Source organism: Pezoporus flaviventris, unplaced genomic scaffold, assembly GCF_033815535.1.
Source record: "Pezoporus flaviventris isolate CSIRO_AGI_PZ_B2104156 unplaced genomic scaffold, CSIRO_AGI_Pfla_v1 ptg000001l, whole genome shotgun sequence".
NCBI classification, from domain to species: Eukaryota; Metazoa; Chordata; class Aves; order Psittaciformes; family Psittacidae; genus Pezoporus; species Pezoporus flaviventris.
In genome coordinates, this window is record NW_026892549.1 from 16,647,084 (window position 1) to 16,667,089 (window position 20,006).

General features: G+C 45.1%; 1 protein-coding gene across 3 annotated transcripts in view; it reads left to right on the top strand.

Moving 5' to 3' along the window:
* The first annotated feature begins 2,922 nt into the window (after positions 1–2,922).
* Positions 2,923–20,006, top strand: part of KCNJ3 (potassium inwardly rectifying channel subfamily J member 3) — a 650,962-nt gene continuing 633,878 nt past the window's right edge. For 2 of the 3 annotated variants that reach the window (XR_009741983.1, XM_061446123.1), the window contains exons 1-2: positions 2,923–3,704; positions 8,831–9,047. Coding sequence is in view for 2 of the 3 variants with exons in the window: in XM_061446123.1 (XP_061302107.1) it covers positions 3,027–3,704; positions 8,831–9,047 (895 nt within the window). In the remaining variant the exon portion in view is untranslated. Of the gene's footprint in view, positions 3,705–8,830; positions 9,048–10,637; positions 10,992–20,006 lie in introns of those variants that run through there. The other variant, XM_061446133.1, reaches the window with a different exon arrangement.

The window sequence follows — 20,006 nt, forward strand, 5'->3', positions numbered from 1 at the left end:
TTTCCTTACCTCATCATGGATGACAGAACAAGCACATTGTCAATCTGCTTGTCTCCCCAAGAGCAATAATAATTTTGATTTTCATTTCAGTAATTAGAATGAAATAGCTCCCCTTAGACTGTTGTAGTTCTGTTACCATAACATTGTGATTAATAACAGAAAATCTTTGCCTACTGCTATCCTATAGACAGGAGAGGTGAGAGAGGCCAGTCTGGGAAACCAGGGAGAGCTGGAGGAAGAAAAAAGTAATGTTGAGTACAAGAGAGAGGAGGCTGGAAAGTACAGACAGCCTCTGTCCCAGGAGGACTCCACTAGTGTTGCACTGCTTAGCCCTAGCTTGGGATGAACTCCACCTAGCCTTTGTATTAACCTGGACGGTGGAGGGGGATTAACAGACATCATACACTGCAGGAGAGAAAGTAAGGTAGAGGATCTGAGAGATCAAATGTGAACAGAAAATAGCAAAGTAGAGTCATTTTGGTAAAAGTACATTCATCTTGTGAAAACAACAATAAAAAATATTCTGAAACATAAATGCAGTGGCAGGGAAAACCCTAGGAAAATAATGCTGAGGCAATAATGGCTAGAAAATTAGGTATGATTGTGCTTTATAACCTGGCTAACAATGCAAATTGTCTCTGGGTAGCCTCCTGCTGCACCACTGGGGAGCAGATGGCAAGTGCTGGTGGGCACCTGCCCCTGAGCACCAGGAGGAGGAAGAGTTCATGAGGAGGAAAGGATCTTCAGAATACTGTCAGGACACACTGACAGGAGGAAAAACCTACGGCTCCTCACCGGGGAAATGGAAGGGTTAGCATGGAAACGCAACAGCTGCATGGACCACTAAAGAAAAAGACCAGGTGGGAAAACATTGTCAGGTTTGTACAAGCTATTATAAAACTTTACTGAAGTTATTACAGAAATGTGGGATGAGCCAAAAGAATTAGTGTATTACAAACAACTCAGCAGTGGTAAGGATGCAGAACACCACCTCTCTCCCCATGTGGTAAAACCCATCTGTTTGGGTGACTAAGGTTTATAGGACAGCACTGAAAATGTGCCGTAGGGACAGGCGTTTGGTCAGCACTAGGGGTCAGGGGCCACGCCATGGAGTTATGAGCTCTTTCCACTTTCATTAAATTAGTTGAATTGACTAAATTTTAAAAGTCTTTTCCCATGACTGCTCATGAACAAGGAGCAGCTATGTCCATGTGGCCCAGCTAGCTGGCAGCTCAGATAACCAGGCGACCTAAACCATACCAAAATCTAGGTATTGCTTATGCAGCGTGAGTTCTTGTTCGGTATTTTGTCATGATAATTTTACAACCCCCTTGAAACCAAACATTTAAATTACATTATTCCCCTTCTATTTATTTTTTCTTTTAATCATTTAAAAATCCCAAGTGGCCAAACATTCACTGTCCCCCAGACACAATTTCCAGGTTAGGGTTTTGGGTTTTGTTTTCTTTCTCTCAGTTTGAAAATGTTTACTTGTCTGAATTTTTGGACTGAGTTTTTAGTCGCCTGCCCAGCCCAGGCAGGGGCTGTGCTTTGTGGCTCTGCTGCATGAAAAGGATCCTGCTGTTGTTCTCCCCTTCTCTCACCTTCCCTCCCTGCTCTCCAGAACCTCTCACACCTGTCTTTTTTGAAGACTGGATATGAGCACTGGACATAATATCACATTGGCACACATGTAATGGCCAGGCACAGACATAATGACACATTCATGGTCCCACCTGTGCTTTGTTTCTGTCTGCAAACATCCATTATGTGAGACTTTCCCACATCAATGTAATTTTCATGTACTTGTGCCACATCTTTCTCAGACCCAGGCTTGGGAGAGCTGAGTTCGGCATGCCTTCATCCTACCCAGCTGTGTCCCCTGCTCCTCAAACCAAAATGTAGGTCAGGCTAACTTTAAACCATGTATTTTCCATAGACCTGAGCTGATGAACATTGTGGTTGTCTCCACTGATGCCTCACAAATAGTTACTATTGGCTCTTCAGTTATTTTGCTCCTGCTCATCACCTGCGGCCCCACCTGAGATGTGGGAACACATCCACTATTTGCAGAGTGATTAAAAATGGCTGTTAGTGACAGAGAAATACCCAAATCCAACTATTTTTTAAAGCCCCTATTCTTGTTACTTTGACCTTGTGACCCAGAAATGGGATAAAAAACATGCGTGGGAAATGTGCACGGGTGTCACGCAATGGCTGCATCACCCAGCCCTTCCACAGACACATGGAGAACAATTGCCAGCCTTCTTGCTATCATTTTTGGTAGTTCTGTTGGCGGAATTTTTTGCTCTAGCACACACACATTTTGAACCCCCGCCACTGTCTCTGCTGATGATGGGTCTTCTTCGACCTTTTTGTTTCTCTTCACCATTTCCTTCTGCCAATGGAGCGAGGTGAAACCAAAGCAGGTGGAAAAGGTTACCCTAGCCCACCGCATGCTGCTGGCCTCATCCGGCTTCTGCGACGGCCAAAAGTAAAAATGAAACGGAACACAAAGGAGCGGGTGCCGCACCCCCCCTCCCATCCCAAGGCCTCTCCTCTCCCGGCAGAGAGGGAGCACCGCGGCGGGGAGGAGGAGGAACGGGGGGAGACCCGTGTGCGAGCGGCGGGGAGGATGATAAGGGGGAAGAAGGTGACGGCCGCTCCGAGGATGCAGCGGGAAGCAGAGCAGCTGGGGCGCTGGACGGTACTCGGGCTGTGCTGCGCGGGGGGCGGAGCGGGAGGCGGAGCGCGGGGCGTTGAGCGGGGGGCGGAGCGCGGGGCGGGTGTCGCCCTGCCGGGGCCGCGCCGTCGCTGCCGCCGGCTCCGCGTGGGTGGCGGCCGCGCAGAGCGGTGGCCCCGCGCCCGCACAGCGGCGGCGCGGACCGGGTTGTTCCATTCCGTTCTATTTCATTCCGTTCCGTTCTGTGTCGGGCTGGGCTGTGCCGTGCCGGGGCCGGGCGGGGCGGGAGCAGCGGCGCTGCGCTGCGCGGGGCGGTGCAGCGCGGAGCAGCGCGGAGCGGAGCATGTCGGCGCTGCGGCGGAAGCTGGGGGATGAGTACCAGGTGGTGAGCACCTCGGCCAGCGGCGGGGGACTGCCCCCGCCCCGGGCGGCCCCGCGGGGGAAGCGGCAGCGCTTCGTGGACAAGAACGGGCGGTGCAACGTGCAGCACGGGAACCTGGGCGGCGAGACCAGCCGGTACCTCTCGGACCTCTTCACCACGCTGGTGGACCTCAAGTGGCGCTGGAACCTCTTCATCTTCATCCTCACCTACACCGTGGCCTGGCTCTTCATGGCCTCCATGTGGTGGGTGATTGCCTACATGCGGGGCGACCTCAACAAGGCTCACGATGACAGCTATACGCCTTGCGTGGCCAACGTCTACAACTTCCCCTCTGCCTTCCTCTTCTTTATAGAGACTGAGGCCACCATCGGCTATGGGTACCGCTACATCACGGACAAATGCCCTGAGGGCATCATTCTTTTTCTTTTCCAGTCCATCCTGGGCTCCATTGTGGATGCCTTCCTCATTGGCTGCATGTTCATCAAGATGTCTCAGCCGAAGAAGAGGGCTGAGACCCTGATGTTCAGTGAGCACGCCGCCATCTCCATGCGGGATGGCAAGCTCACGCTCATGTTCAGGGTGGGCAACCTTCGGAACAGCCACATGGTCTCCGCACAGATCCGCTGCAAGCTGCTCAAAGTAAGTGCTGTCCTTCCATGCTCACCCCACTGGCACTGCTGGTCCCCCCGGGATGTCCCCACCTCTGCACTGCCCTGGAGCCACCAGCTTTGCCGCCCCTCACTCCTGCCTTCGCATCCTGTGGTGCTCCTCGGGCACCAGATTCACTCTCAAGTGATTTACCAGCAGCTGTCTAGGATAATGGTTATAGTCAGACCTGGATTTATATGCATATTTTTATATTTCCATAAAGTGCTAAATTTCTCTGCCAGATAAGTACTTTGCAGCTCCAGTTCCTTGGTGTGCATTTTCAAAGAAAGCTGTTTGCCTTTCTGGCTTATTTCTGTGCTTTCAGGCAGTGCTGAGTCCAGTCAGGCAGAACTTCATTGATATGGGCCATAACTTCATGGAAAGCAGGATGTCAGGGTTAGACACTTACAAATCCTGCTAATGGCCCTGTATGTCTAGGGAAAATTAAGTATTTGTTTGAGGCTTGGTACAACAGCTGCATATCCATAGGGCATATGAAATAAGGGTGGTGTGTGTGGAAGAGGATGGCTCGGGGGTGATGTTTGGTGCATGCAGAGCACCCCAGTTTGTTTCTGTGGCTGGTGGGGTTTGTGGGTGTCCTGCCCTGGGATTGGGTGCACTGCAGGGGCAGGCAGGGTCCCCTGCCAGGAAAGGACCCCACTTGGAGTGCTGCTCTGACTTTGTCCTTGCTCCTCTGGCTGCACGATGCATAGGAATCTTCATTCCCCCCCTCTGTTGTGCCTGGATTTGGGCAGTTTTGCTTGGGGGCTTGCCATGTCTTGGTCCAAAGACATGTTTCTGATGGGAGTCTTGCAGGCGGGATCATTGTTGCGTTCTCAATGAACTCGCACAGCACCCTAAACATGAGGGAGCCCCTGGCCTGAAGGAGGGGCAGTGCTTGCACTCAGCAAGCTGGGGTGGGAAGAGGTATGTAAAGAATCCCCATCATTTCACTTGTCCCCTTCCTGCCAAGCCTGGATGATTGTGGTATCTGGGAACTGACTGGTGAGAATGTACTCACTGCCACTGACCTGGAGGTGCCCGTTCCTGTTCTTTCCTTTTTGAATAATTAGCTGGGATCTCAGTTACGGTTTTCCCTGGCGTGAGCTATCCTTGGTTGTTTCCTTGTGTCAGAAGTTCAGCTGGGTAAATTGAATGATGTGCAATTAGGCTGGTAAGTAATCATTCTGTCTTTAGAGGGTACCATGGTGACCCCTCTGACTGACCTGTTTGAGGAGGCCATCCTGACTAGAGAAAGGTCAGGACGTCATGTTTAACATAGCTCTTTAATAGCTTTAAGTTGGTGCTTAAAACTTAGTGTGGCTCCAAAAAAAAATCCTGAACTTTAAATATGTGAAAGAGCAGTTTCATAGCCATCTTTCTTCTGGTTTTGAGCAGGCAGGGCTGAGGTTGGAAAGGTGGAGGATAATAAAGGTCTAAAATATGTCTTTTCTGTGGATGCAGTTATGGTTGGCTCTGCTCAGCCTCTACCAAATGTCTCTGCATGGTGCATCCTTCTGCTGCTGTGGGGGAGCAGTGCTTGGCTGGGCCTCCTGGCCATAGAAAAACAAGAAGGGAAAAAAGAGAATTGCAGCAGGGAGAGTCGACCCTCTCCCAGAGGGTGCTGCCACACACGGGCAGTTCTTCTGTCTGGCAGGGGTGTGTTGCTGCTTCAGTGTTCCTGCTTTGATTTGCACATAATCTTCATTGCAGGTTTGTTCCAGAACTGGAAGGGCAGAGTTAACTGCAGGGCTGCTCACAGCAGGTTATTCTGCTTGTAAAACCTGTGTAAAATTGGAAATCCCAATATACTCTGTTTAATAGTTTTTTTCCCCTGGTTAGATCATGCTGGAGAAAAACAAAATATTAAGCCTTAAAAGTGGCAAGTTAGTGCAAAGACTTGCGCAGTTTAATATTCACTTTCTTTAATGAATCTCCAGGATTGTAAAGAACTTGAATGACACTTAGAAGCTCTGTACTCTCCTCCTTACATTACTTTGAGTCAAAAGAGTCACCCAAGGTAATTTCTTTTGTGTTAGCTTGAATAGCAAAATGGTCAATAGTACGTGCCCTGCCTTGGGTAGTGTACTGCCTGTAACTTGGGGGGAAGTTATAAAGACATACTTGGTTTGTCTGTAACATTTTAACTCTCGATCTTTATCTCAGTTCCCTCAGAACAGAAGCAGTCTTACTTTTGTAAATGACTTCACATCTAGGTAATGTAACACTTGATTTTACTGCGGCTGTAAAATCTTAGGGTTCCTATAGCAGCCCACCCATTTTTAACCTTTCTTCCCCATCATTTTCTTCTTCCCATCTGTAGCTCGTGCCTGTTTCTCTGGACTTTGCTGTGTCCATCAAGAACCACATTGTCTTTAAGTCTCCTTTTTCATGACTGTTTCATCTGTTAAGATGTCCATTATATATGGGAGGTTTTTTGCAATAATAATATTTCACTCTGCTTCTTCATCCTCTCCTGTGTGTTGGTAGGGGATTTTTGGCTGTTTGGTTCACACTAAGATTTTGGGGCAGGTACTGTTTGGTGTCCCTTGGAAAGCATCCACAGAGGAGGTTGGACCAGATGATCCTTGAGGTCCCTTCTAACCTGGTATTCCATGATTCTGTGAGATGTGATGTGAAAAGGCAAGACACTTTGGACAGTAGCAGTGGTAGATGAAAAACTAACCAGAAGAGCCAGAAGGCAGAACAAGCAGCAATTTTACAACCATATATTTAAAGGACTTTCCCAAACCACTAGCATTCTTACTAAAGCTGGGTGCATGCAATTGTGCTTTGTTGGGTCTGACACAGGGCCAGCAGTTTCCTCTGTCTCAAAGCCAGGCCAGGTGCATTTGTGTCCCCATTATGACCATGTCACCCAGATATGGGCCAGCCCTCGCCTTCTGTGGGGCTAGAATGGTATTTTAGGGGTGCGGGATGGCTGGTAGAAGTAGTTCTCTCCCTACAGCTGCTCCTTGCTCTGCTTAATGGGTGTAATTTGGTGCTTTGCATGTGTTTTTTCTTTTTTATTGGAAAATAGACTTCTCTCTAATAAAAGAACAAACAAAACCCCGCAGGCAGGATATTTATGCAGATGTGCTCTAGATGTTTCTTGGCTCTGATGTCTTTATCTAAAACTGTATGGCGTATGCTAGAATGGGGTGGAAGAGACAGGTGTGATAAATCTGAATTTTCACACAGAAAAATTAAGGCGTGTTTCTTAGCCAAAGCTTCAGGGCAGTGAAGCACACAATTGTTTGTTTGGGATTAGGTCTCCTTCAAATCCAGCCACCATTTAGGGAATATGTTAAAAATAGAAACCAAGTCCTAAGCGAGGCACATAATCCGGTTTTGCTCTGTCTGCTGCCTTTTGCTTTTAGGATCCTTTTTTGCTTTTAGGCTCCCTACAGCTTCTGACCATCAGCCGTGGCTGCCCTCCTCGCTGGGGGCTGCCCTGTTGACATGTGGCATCTTCTGCAGCAGCCAGTGCAGGGCTGTTTTGTGGGAGTCAAGGGGCTGGGTTTCTCTAGGAGATGTTGGTGTCACTTGTAGAAGAGCTGTTAATCTGGAGGTGATGGCTGTGCTGGTCCCTGTCCAGTGAGGCATCTTGCCCCACTCCTGCCCCCTTTCGTACTTAATGCATCTGAATAACAAGGAGAATGAGAACAGCAGAAGTTAAGGGAATGATTATGCTTCTTCCTGCAAGCATAATCATGCTCCTGTTAAAGAAAAAAACAGCCTATTTCAAGTGAGTCTTATTGCTCAATATTGGAAGTTTGACATCAGCTGAAAATGTAAGGAGTGATGGATATGCCTCTTAAGTGTCAGAGTCATAAAATCACAGAATGGTTTGGGTTGAAAGGGACCTTAAAGACCATGCAATTCCAACCACCTACCACAGACAGGGACGCCTTCCACTAGTCCAGGTTGCTCAAAGTCCTGTCCAGCCTGGCCTTGAGCACTTCTAGCAATGGGCCACCCACAACCAAGTAGTGATTTAACACTGGGTTTTGGCTGTGTTTGATGAACAGCAGTTTGCTAAACTTTTGTTGTTGTTTTTGTTGTTGTTTTTTTTTAATCTGAATAGCAAATAATGGAAAATTCTGTAATAAAAGTAATGACTGGGAAGGGCTATAATGTTCTGTTCCTGCCTATTCACATCACAGGGAGAAGCAATAAAAGCCAGAGTTGGGAGCATTTGGGCAGGGCTGTGCTGGTTACAGTGCTCCTTATGGACTGGGGATGTGAAGCTTGCAGCAAGGCGCAAGAGCCAGAGAGCTGAATGAGCTCCAGCCATGATTTTATGGACTTGTTACATAGCTGTCAAATTGTGGTTTACAGCTGCTCTTACCAGGCAGCGATAACTAACACAGTAACAGCATCCCCTTCTCTGGGCTTCTGTTGTCAAAAGGACAGCAATCCAAGAAGTTCCCTGGAGGACTGTGCCCAGCTGCTGTGGGGCTGACAGTGGTTGTTCTTAGTGCTGGGGAGCTCTGTCTTATGGAAAAGCTGCTAATGAACCTAATTGCTGCCACTTTCTGCAAGGAGAAATGGGAGTGACCTTGGAGGTGGCTGTGAGCCCTCTCCTGTGATCACTGTGTTGCAGTGTGGATTTGTTGAGGTTTTGGGTATCTCAAGGGGAGATACCTTGTCTGAGATCTTGGGCAGGGGACCCTTTATGGGTACACCACTCTGGGCACCCATTGTACAAGGGTTGGTGTGCAAAGCTGGGTGAAGGGTAGGCTGGATGTTCATCTCCCCTTGGTGGGTGATGCTGCAGGTCCATGCCAGAGCCATCACTCAAATCAGTGGCCTGTGATTTTCACAGAATCATAGAATGGCTTGGGTTGGAAGGGACCTTAAAGATCTAGGGCTTCTATGCTGGTGAGCTGCAATTGCAGTAAGATATGTATTAGAAGTAATTCATCCCTGCTCAGCATGTCCAGTACTAGGTTTCCACCCATTTCGTGGCCTAATGGCTGGACCGGGTTTTGCCTCATGTGACAGGTGGTACAGAGCTCTGTCAGGGATGCAGGATGCTGTTGGGGTGCCTGGGTGATGGCTGCTCCAGTGGTGATATCTCTCTCTCTGTGTCTCTCCCCTCGCTGCCCATCCAGTCCCGCCAGACCCCAGAGGGCGAGTTCCTCCCACTTGATCAGCTGGAGCTCGACGTGGGCTTCAGCACAGGGGCCGACCAGCTTTTCCTTGTGTCCCCGCTTACCATCTGCCATGTGATTGATGCCAAGAGCCCCTTCTACGACCTCTCCCAGCGCAGCATGCAAACGGAGCAGTTTGAGATTGTCGTCATCCTGGAGGGCATCGTGGAAACGACGGGTGAGTAGGGAAAGCAAATGCTCTGTGAAGCAGATGTCACCTTGCAGGTCTTCCCATCCACGTTTGAGAAGTTGTATACTTCAGGGTGCCCTTTAACTCAGTGACAGTCAAATTTTGCAAATGCTTTGAGATGGCCTCACTTGTTTTTTCCTACAAAGTGAAAATGTTCGAGGGATTTTTGGCAATGTGTCTGTTACCAAGGTGATGCACTTTGGCGCTCCCGGCAAGGTGGAAAAACTTCTGCTGTGGTTCAGTGGTGTGGGGATGCTGCAGAGGGGTCGGTGTGCTATGCACCCTGTGGCATTGCCTGGCAGCCTGTGATGCTGCAGCACTGGCATGGGCTGCCAGCCATTCAGAATATTCAGAGGGGAATATTCAGAATATCTTAGATTTTCAGTCCATATGCTGGTTTCCCAGCATTTCCTTGCTGTGCTGCTTTTCTAGTGCAGGAGGCTACTTCTGAGAACCTCTGGCTGCAGCATTTTCGTAACTCAGCCTGGTATCAAGAGGGACTGAGGGCAGCAGAGGTGGTTTGCCTGCGCTCTTCCAGAAACACTGCTGATATTTCAAGAAACGCTCCCTGATAATTCAAAAAAAACTCTCTGTTTTCTCGCTCATATAAAGATTTTTGGGCTGACATGCAGACAAGAGGACTCCAGGTGTTTGTGTTTTCTCTTTCCTAGCAGAAGTGTTTTAAAACACAAACAATTGAAGAAAAGGTACTTTGTAAATAACTCTTTAGAATTTCAAAACAAAGTGGTGTGTGTGTATACTTTTGAATATGTTTTTGCAAATATTTCTGGCTTAGAAATTACATGCATACCAACAACAACGACAAAAAAAGGTATTTTCTGGATCTGTAAAGCCTAACTCATATAAACTTGCACATTTTGGGACCAAGTTTTATAAGATGAGATGAATACTGGGTAAAGTAGAGCAAAATGTGCTCTGTCTTGATAAAACATGGGGGGATGAAAGGGTTTTTAAGTTAAAAAAGTCTTTAAATATGTGAGTAAATAAGGGAGGAGGAGAGTTTGGAGCTAAAGGGCAGCTGGACTGGAGGAGAATCAGTATCAGTGATAGCAAGAACATGTGAATATGAAGATGGAGGTGGTGAGGAGACAAAAAGTCTTCCTTCTTGGCACTGCCTTTGGCACAAGCACAGGGGTCTGTATAAGCTGCAGCAATTCTTACTGTTGGTTTCTAGCAGGCAGCTTTCCCTGGCTCAGGGAGGGAAGACAGCACCACACACAAGGGAAGGTGCAGTCCTCCCTACAGCATGTCCTTTTTTTAAAGAGGGGAAGGCTGGATGTTTAGTAAGTTAAAACTTGCAGAAAGTCAGGACCCATCTCTCTATGTTGGTGCTCTCAGCAGATTCTTTAGGAATCTGCCCTGTCAGTCAGCTGAAAGCTAAAATGTATCTGGCAAGACAGCAGTCTAGCTCTGGGAACATGCAGTAACATACTTATACAAACGTGGGCAACTTGTGTTTAGGAGTGTACGCAGTAGATCAAGAAAAACGGGGTATGTTTCGCATGGGTTATGTACCTGAATACCTCTGCTAATGCAAAAAATGGATTTGATTCAGAGGTAGTTTTCTGAGAAGCTGAGCATGGTGCTGTGACGTTTGGCTGCTGGAGCTGGACTGAAGATCAGGAGACACCAGCCTCAGCATTGATCATATGTGCTGTGCAAGACAATTTTCTCCTCTTTGTGGAAATAATATGTTGCAAAAATCTTCCATCTAAGCTATCTTAACTTAGAGTTTGCATCTAACAACCCACCACTACTGCAAGATAGAAGCAATAATTTGAAGGGTATTATTAGAAAGATAAAACTGTTTCCAGCTTGCTCTGTTGGGTGTTTTGTAGATAAAGCCAGTAAGAGACTCAGTCTGCTTTCTTCCTTCTTGGTGTAGGATAGCCCTTGCTGTTGTGTTTATGTGATGCCAGCCAGGGGTGCAGTACATGTCTGAAATGTCTGCTGGCACGGAAAGAACAGAAATAACTTGAGAAACCAGGGTGCTGGTTTTGGTTAGGTGTAAAAACAATGTTTGGTGTTTTTTTTCGTCTCAGGAAGTCAGTGAGTAAATTATACATTTGAAAAGGTTTTTCCAATGAATTTCAATTGTGTTTGTCTGGAGAAAGAGCAGTGGTGGTACTGGGGGTGAGTGTGATGAATCTGCATGTAGGTCAGGAGAATCCTGGGGATGATGAATATATAGTCTGTAGGAAGTAGGTTGGAGGAAGATTAATTAGACTGTGCTTGATTTGCACATTAAGCTGAAGTTACAGGTGCAAGTGTTTGATCTGAACCAAATGGGAGAGGGTTTCTAGGATTTTTTTTGTGTCTGGTCCACTTGAACCCAGAAGAACCAGCCAGAAGTCAGAGCCAAGGCTGAGTGGAGAGGAAGGTTGAGTTATGTACAAGATCATTTATGCTGCTGGTATCAGCCTAGCTGGTACTTCAGGTACCCTGCCTGCCTTCCAGGTTCTCTCTTGGTGTGGGATAAGCTTCCTTACATTTTGTGTTCTGAAATACAATTACAATGTTCTGTTAATCCTACTGGGAGCAGCATTTATTTTAAGTGAAACCTATGCAGATGGGACAGCAGCCTCCAGGGAGCAATTCTTTTGTACAACCCCATTTTTATAATGGGTTTCTCTCACATCCCAGAAGTAAAAGAGACCTTTAATGCAGTGTGTGTAACTTTCTAACTTTCAGTCTATAAAGCTGCCTTTGTAGTGGTTATCTCTTACCCTCCTATCAATGAAAAAAATCATCATCATTTTGTATCATTAAGTTGAATTGAAATGGAATTGGATTTTGAAACTCAGAAGACTGTATTTCAGTACTAGAACATGATGAAAATGGATGAATTTGTACAGTGATGGAGTGATGGAGTTTTGGCATTTGGTTTCTTTCCAAAGATGAGGTGCAAAAGCCAAAGTGAGGTCTGGTAGCGATATGTGCTCTTTCCTGTGCTGATGTCGTGACGGCTCTATCCTTATACTGCCGCAGACCAAGGCATCCTTCTTTGTTAGGGCTGGGAAACCCTGCTTGTGATCTATATTTTGAGTTTAAAATTGCACACCAGCTCTAATGTTTCCCCATGAAAGCAGTTGATTTCACTCAGACGTCTTCAGTCCCAAGTGGGGAGCTGTGTATTGAGCGCAGCAGCAGTTTTAGGATGAACATTCTCCCAGTGCCAGATGTGCTGTTTGGCTCCTGTGCCACGTCTCCTGACTTGACAACCAGTTCAGGGGATCTCATAAAATAACATGGCTTCTGCACATAGTCATTAAGCATCCTTAGAGACAGACAGTTTTCTAAAGTTGCTGTCTTATTTTATCTTTCTGTAAGATTGCCATGAAGAGCATCAATACCATAGAAATAAATTGGTTTCTTACCCACCCCAGAAACATGGCACAGAGGAATTGCTGTGTTTGCTCCCCACTACCATATTCCTACAGCAGGTACCGCAGGGAGCTGCTGCTGCCTGGGCTGCCTGTGTCTTCGCGGATGGGAATTTGTAGCATATTTAGTGGAAAAGGCTTTGATATTCATCCAAGTTCTTTAACTTTTAGAGATTTAAGAGAGAGCTAGGTGCTTTCAGCCTGCGCTCCTTGTTTGTTTCTTCAAGTAAATTATTTCCTGTGTCTGAATTGTGCTCAGATCTGCAATATCCTTTGTAAAGAACCAAGCTACTCATAGAACCATAGAATCATAGAATAGTTAGGGTTGGAAAGGACCTTAAGATCATCTAGTTCCAACCACCCTGCCATGGGCAGGGACACCTCACACTAAACCATGTCACTCAAGGCTCTGTCCAACCTGGCCTTGACCACCACCAGGGATGGAGCATTCACAACTTCCCTGGGCAACCCATTCCAGTGCCTCACCACCCTTACAGTAAAGAACTTCCTCCTTATATCCAATCTAAACTTCACCTGTTTAAGTTTGAACCCGTTACCCCTTGTCCTGCCCCTACAGTCCCTAACGAAGAGTCCACATATCTCCTCTGTCCTACAGAGATCTTCTGCTCCCATCATCAAAATCGGATGGCAAGCGACTAACAATAAGTAACAAAAAATACTTATTTCATGGTATACTGTTAACACTTCTTCTCTCTGTACTGACATGACAGAGGCAGCCGTTTGTTAGTCTGGAACTGAAGGAGGTAGAAATACCTATGAAAAATAAAAGCAGACTTCTGGTTCAACAGAAAAATAAGAGAGAATTAAAGTTACTGGAAGGATCAGTGGGGTGGATTCAGGGATCTTGACATGTTTTGAAATGTCTTAACCTTAAACTACTCTATAAATCATGATTTCAAGGTAGATGTATCAGTACTGGTGCATTCTGCAATGACATGGGATTGTAGAGTGCCATGGGACGTAGCGTTTGGGAGGCATGTCATGGTGGTTAGATTAAGTCAGGTACAAATTGAGGCTAAGCCCTTTTGAAGGATCCTGTTTAATTTGCCATTTTCCATGTTATTCTTGTTCCAGTCTTCTGCTGTCACTGTGTGGTGCAGGCTGGAGTGCAAGTGCCTTACAAATTAGAAAAAGAATTAGAAGGTATTGAGTATTTCTCACTTTAATATAGCCATTGGATTTATAGTAAATAGAAATTTATGAATCCTAATAGCATTTGGTTTGAGTCAGCCTTGTCTTTTGATAGAAACTCAGAGCCTCTTGTTTTTCTCTGCAAGTGCTTATGAAGACTTTTTTTTCCTTTAACTTTGTTTTTCTCTTTAATCGGTTGACTTTTGATATGCAATGTTACCAAGGGGTTTAGAGAATTAGTAAATATATACAATAAATTTTGTTTTGACTGTCTGCAGAGACAGTAAAGATTTTTTTCTGAGAAGTCTTAACGAGTTGTTTAAGCAGGATCTTCTTGCTTCTAAATCCCACTTGACTGATTAAAATCACCATTTCTGATGCCTTCTCTCATTAAATCATATAAAAATGATTTCTCATAGATGCCTCCCAGCTTGATTAAGATAATTTACTGCCTCATCACCGAAACGTTAATTTCTGGAAATAGAAGACTTTTCCTTATGTTTCCCTTACCCTCCTCAATTACATACAGCTTTTAGGTTGTTGGGATAATAACACGTGGAAAGTGGGAAGCGGACCTAGCACATCCCTAGAGGAAAGGAAGCCAGGGTCTGCTGATCCCTTCTGGTCCTTCCTGGGGGTAGCAGCAGGGCTGAGCTCAGCAGAGCTTGTCTCCTGTTCCCTCGCCATCCCTCACCTTCCCTCACAAACAGATTTTGTTTTAGGGGCCACAGATACTTGAGGTAAGCATTCATGGATGGCTCCTGGCTCTTTTAATTTGTATGGCCCACAGTCTAAACCTCCTGCATGGGGAGTGCTCTGAGGTTACGCCCAGCACCAGACCCCAGAGCTTTCCCTGGGAATGCCCAAGGATGCTCAGGTCTGGCTCTGGGGTTTGCACTGTTTCCATTTTTTGGAGTGTCAGTCAGCAAGGGGAGAGTTTCACAGCTGAGATGTTCAAATGGCTTTTCAGAATCTGAAGATGGTTATGATTCATAAGGGTAATTGGTAACCATTTAGGATTATTTTTGATATATATTCAACCCCTCCATTATTATGATAACATATAATTTTGAAGAACACTCAAAGCATTTATTTTCAAAAACTATTGTCCTGATTTCACATTATTGTGATGGAGGATTTTAAGCTCGGTTGTCAGCAAACCTTCACGATGGTGTTCATGGGGAGAACAGGTTTTGACTGTTATGTTGGATTCCCCTTCTGGGGCTTTACCTCTGCATGCATTTAGGAGCATGTAGCTTTTTACAATTGCTGTATTATCCTGTGACTTACTGATAAGCTGCTGAAATGGCTGAAAAAACCTGAACAGTTAATAAGAACCTGAAATATACAGAAACCTGGCAGGAATGGTATATGCATCCATTTTCGAAACTCATTAAATGATATTTTGGAAAACTTTTAACATCATTTTCTGATTAAAGAAATCAAACAGCCTGCCAGGCTTTCTAATTAAATAAATAGTGATGAAATCAAAGGCATATTCCACTGTTCTTTTAAAAATGTGAATAGCTTGAATTATGTAACTGTGGGTCTCTACGGAAAGATTTCCCTCAGAAACAGATGCAGGGGAACGATTTCAGAACTGAAACAACTTGAGTGAATAAAGAACTGTAATACAAATCTGAAGACTGCTGTGATATAGATAATTTCTATAGCCATTTAAAGATGTTTCTCCTATGTGTTATTCTCGTGGTCGCTTAGCTTTAAAGAAAACTCAGTACAAATTTAGCAACTTTAAAGGTGGAACGTATAGTTGTTCTATTTTTATCTTACCATCTGTATTTTGGGAGGGGTGTGGGGTGTGTGCAAATGTTGGCAAAGTGTTGTGGGCAGGGGACAAAAGGGAGGGAAAATACTCTGGAGTTAGTGGAGGAGCTAACCAGAATCAAAATATTGCATCAATCAATGGTTGGTACAGTTCATGAATTATACCTAGGTTCATCTTCTTCCTCTCCTTCACTGTCTTACTAGCTTTTGTGACCTTGTCAGGTGTTCAGACAATCTCATTGTATTGACAGGGCAGAAATTTGGATAGAGAGGTAGAGTGAGGAATGCAAAGGTCCAGCACAGACTCTTGCAGCATTGTGTGTACTGGTGTTGCTTGACCTTGGATGGGCCCTTGCTCACTCTGGATTTGCTGTCTGCATGAGAATGGCAGAAAGCCACCTCTAGCTTGGGTTTGATGGAGCATGGACCTGCACATGTGGTGTAGACCTCTTCATTATGTTCTCTGGCAAAGAATGAGAGAGTCCTGGCCTTCTGCATTGGTGGGAGGGGGCCAGAGTCTTGGGAAACCCAAGCCAGCTTTCACAAGGAATAACTCAGTGACTGAATTTGCTTAGAAACCGTCACTCTGAACCACTTCTCTGCAAAATATCACCGATTTGAAACATCGCTGAGTTTGGAAGGGACCTCCGGAGGTCATCTGGTCCAACTCCACTAGTTAAGCCGGGCCACCTAGACCTGGTTACTGAAGACTATGTCTAGACAGCTTTTGAATATGAGTTGAGACATCAGTAAGGTGTGTTAGATGGGAAGTGACAGCAAAAAAATAATTCAGGAGTTCTGCGTCATGAAAGTGGCTTTTTTTCTTTCTCTTTTTTTTTCTAAGTGTAACCTAAAAATGATACAAAACTGATTTAAAAATCTTGTGGTTTTAGCAGTTCAGCAAATCTTTTTCCAGTGCTGCCATTATAGAAAATATCTGTTAGTGGAAAAAAACAGTATTTGGTGGTCAAGGGGGCAAACATGCTTGTCGCTAAGTGATCATGTGCTGAAATTTGGACCTTCATGGCTCAGATACCTGCTGCCCCTCCTGCAGCTGCTACTCAGGTGCAGCACAGCCAAAGGGCCCAGCTGGACCAAAAAAGGGAAAAAAAAAAAAACACCCCATTTTTAAATGCTAATGAAAATATAGCAAATGTGTAGTGGTTTATGTGCTGGTTCTAAGGAGGCACAACTGGGAGTGAACAGTTTTGGTAACTACAACCCTTATATAACTTGCAGCCATTGAAATTTGGGTAACACATCCTTCCTCCTGCATAAGACAGCAGTTTCACACAGTACTGAGCTTCAATGCAGAAAGCTTTTGTGGATCTTTCTCCTTTCCCCCCCTTAGATCTCTTTGGAGATATATGAGAGAAAAATGATAGCAGTTTTAAGCTGGAGCTCGGCAGGAGCTTTCCCTTCACCGTATATATAATCTGAATAACTGGTGATTCATCAGAAGTCATGTCTTTGCAAAAAATACTTGTTCGCGCTTAATCAAACAGAATACATTCTCCTTGAGCACTTCTTGTGCTGATCTTGTGCCGTGTGTGCTGGCACAGACGGGCCTTGTAGCATCAGTCTGCTCATGTAGATCAATATTTTCCTTGAATAAGTATTGGAGGGCTAAGCAAGAGCTAGTAATCTCTGGGAGAGTGACATGTGCAATGATTGAGAAAATTCAGGAGCACTAAAACTTGGTTGGTCTCTGATACAAATCTGTGCCATGCCTCCAGGAAATCAAATGTATCTAAAGAGGAAAATATGAATACCAGATTCCCTGAGAGCATGGGAACTCTGTCCCTGCTGCAGCTGGAGCCGTGTGGGTTGGGTTATGGGGTGCTGGGGGACAGGATCTCCCTGGTGGGGCTGGGGAATGGTGTTCACACATGCCAAGCTCTGGCAGGTTGAAGGTGTTGTGTGAGTGCTGTTTGGAAAAGTGTGGAAGGTGAAGCGCTTGAATTTCTCACGGAACAAAAGCAATGTGGTTGTGAGGAGTGTTGCTTTCTCATGCTGCAGTGACAGGCAGGGAATGCTTCACTCCTGTAAACTCACCAGTGGGCAGGGATGTGGAGCCACTGCTTGCTAAATATAGACCAAAGTGCTCCTCTCTGAGAAATTCATGAGCGATTAAGGAAACTCTACAGTGCTCATATTGTTTTGTTTCTCATCTATTGTTTTTCTAGTTAATAAGCATAAATTGGAGGTTTTCATTTTATTCATCCTCTTACCATCACTGCCTCTTCAAATGAGTTTTATAAATGATTTAGTGATTATTTTGTATTTCTGGACAGAAAAAGGCTCTGGCAGTAGCCCTGGTATTGGAGTCACAAGGATGCTGTTGTGGATCTGTGAGAAGATCGGCTTGAAGACCTGTTCAACTCACGTACACGTATGGGTTGTGCCAGGATCTGAATTTGAGCCACCATGAATCTGAGGGACATTTTGTTTGGCCAAATGTGGAAGTGGAGCATGACATATCTTAAATAAGAATGTTCCTTCAAAATAACTTGAACAAAGACTGAAACTACTAATCTGAGAATGGCTATTTTTATCTTAGTTCAGGAAACATTTTAAATGGTGAGGCACTGGAACAGGTTGCCCAAAGAAATGGTAAATGCTTCATCCCTGGCAGTGTTCAAAGCCAGGTTAGACAGAGCCTTGGGCAACATGGTCTCTAGTGTGAGCATAATTTCAGTGACTGGTTTTGCCATGTCGGTATTTTCTAGAATAGCTCATTCCATGGTATTTCAGTATGGGATTGTCCTCGGATCTCCATTTAGTACCAAGCAGTTTCGCCCTGAGAAGAGGAGCTCCTCCTGGGCTGAGCGCTAAATTTATTCTAATTTAATTCAAGCCTGTTTCTGTTGCTGTATTTGTGCAGAACAGGTATGTGTCAGGAGCTGTAAATCCCAGTGCCCAGGATTCTGGGGTGTTGACTCCCCAGTGGGACTTGAGAGGGGACAACTCAACCCCTTTGGTCCTGGACAGCCCCTGAAATCCCAGGTGAGGTCAGTGTAAAGGCTGGAGGCATTTTCTGAGTGGCAGTGCTGCAGGAGGGACCACCCTGGAGATCAGGCTGGGGTTTCCAGCAATGATGTCGCCTTACAGGGAATTTAATGGGAAATAAGTGGAAAATCTTCACTTTTCTATTGATGAAGCAAATGTATTCCTGCTGCGAAGAGCTGCACTTTTTAGCCATTTACTCATATATTGCATCTGCATTATTTTTTCCTCTAGTTTGTTAATAGTATTGAAAAATAAACTATAAAAATAGTATTCTTGCAGGCAGTCAAGTTCCCTCCTACTCAGCAGCTCTATTCCTCTGCCTCAGAAGGAAATTAAGTCCATTTGGCCTGATTTGCTCTGACAAATCTATTTTGGCCCTTGCTTACAACCTTGTTGTCTTCTAGCTGATGAAAATTGTTTGATTACTTTGTGCAGTGTTTTTCCGTGATTTGAAGTTGGCCTGATGGGGTATAACTACCCATCCCCTGCCTTCCCCTTCTCCAGCATCATGGGCTCTGCCTTCACCGTTGTTCAGCTTCTGAGGCAGCGGAGGAGCAGAGGGGTGGCAAATCAGCAAAAGGATTTCATAATACGAAGGGGTGAAAAGCAAAGCTGGAAATACCAATAGTTCCTGGGAAAGGCTTGCAGATGGTAGCCAGCTTGGTGAAGCCCTTTTAGCTTGACTTCAGTTTGTAAACCAGGATTAATTAGTATTCATTGATGCAAACCAAGGGGTTAGAGCAATTTGTACTTTGCAGTCTTCCTTTGTTTCACATAACCAGAAATGCTCATATTTTCCAAATTAAAAAATTCCTGCCTTTTATTGCTTGCTAATTCTGGACAGACACTGCTGAGCATCAGCATCCTTCAATCTTCATATGGCTTTTTTTGCTGTTAAATCTTATCTCTTATAAACCCAAAGATCTTTACTTTTTTGCCTGAGAGGTCAGCTGTGAAGACACAAAGTGCTCATTACTGAGCGCTCCCTAGCAAGACCTAGTATTCAAATCCTAACTCATTCATGTAAATAAGCACAAACCTCTTCTTATCCTTCCACACAATTAGCTGTTTGAACATCTTTAGGAGCAAGAGGAAGGTCTTATAAAGTGACAGCAGTCAGATGAACCATTTCTTACCTTTTCTGTTCGGATGCATTTGGTCCTCGTAGATCAAGGTTTGTAATTTGCTGTTATCTTTGCAAGCATAGCTGCTGTAGCTTACAGTTTACATCATTCTGTTTGTCATAGTATATACACACAAATTTCAAGTAAACTGTCCTAATTCAGAAGGGCATGTGCAGGTGAGACCATACTCTGTGTTAGTTAGGCCCCCAGCCCTTTGGCATACAGCTGTACTATCATAATATTAGTAGGGTTTTCCTAAATTTAGCATTCATACAATGACAAAGAGTGATCTGCCCACAGATATTGTAGGAGGGTTTGTGTCTGCGCTGCGTGGAGTTTCCTTAGGTTTTTCTTAGTCAAAGAGCTATCAATCAGGTAGCAGTTTTCTTCTAAGGGTATTAGAAGGATGTGATGGTGGAAAGGGGGAAGAAGGGAGCCTGACCTTCCAACACCTCCTACATTTGTTATGTGAT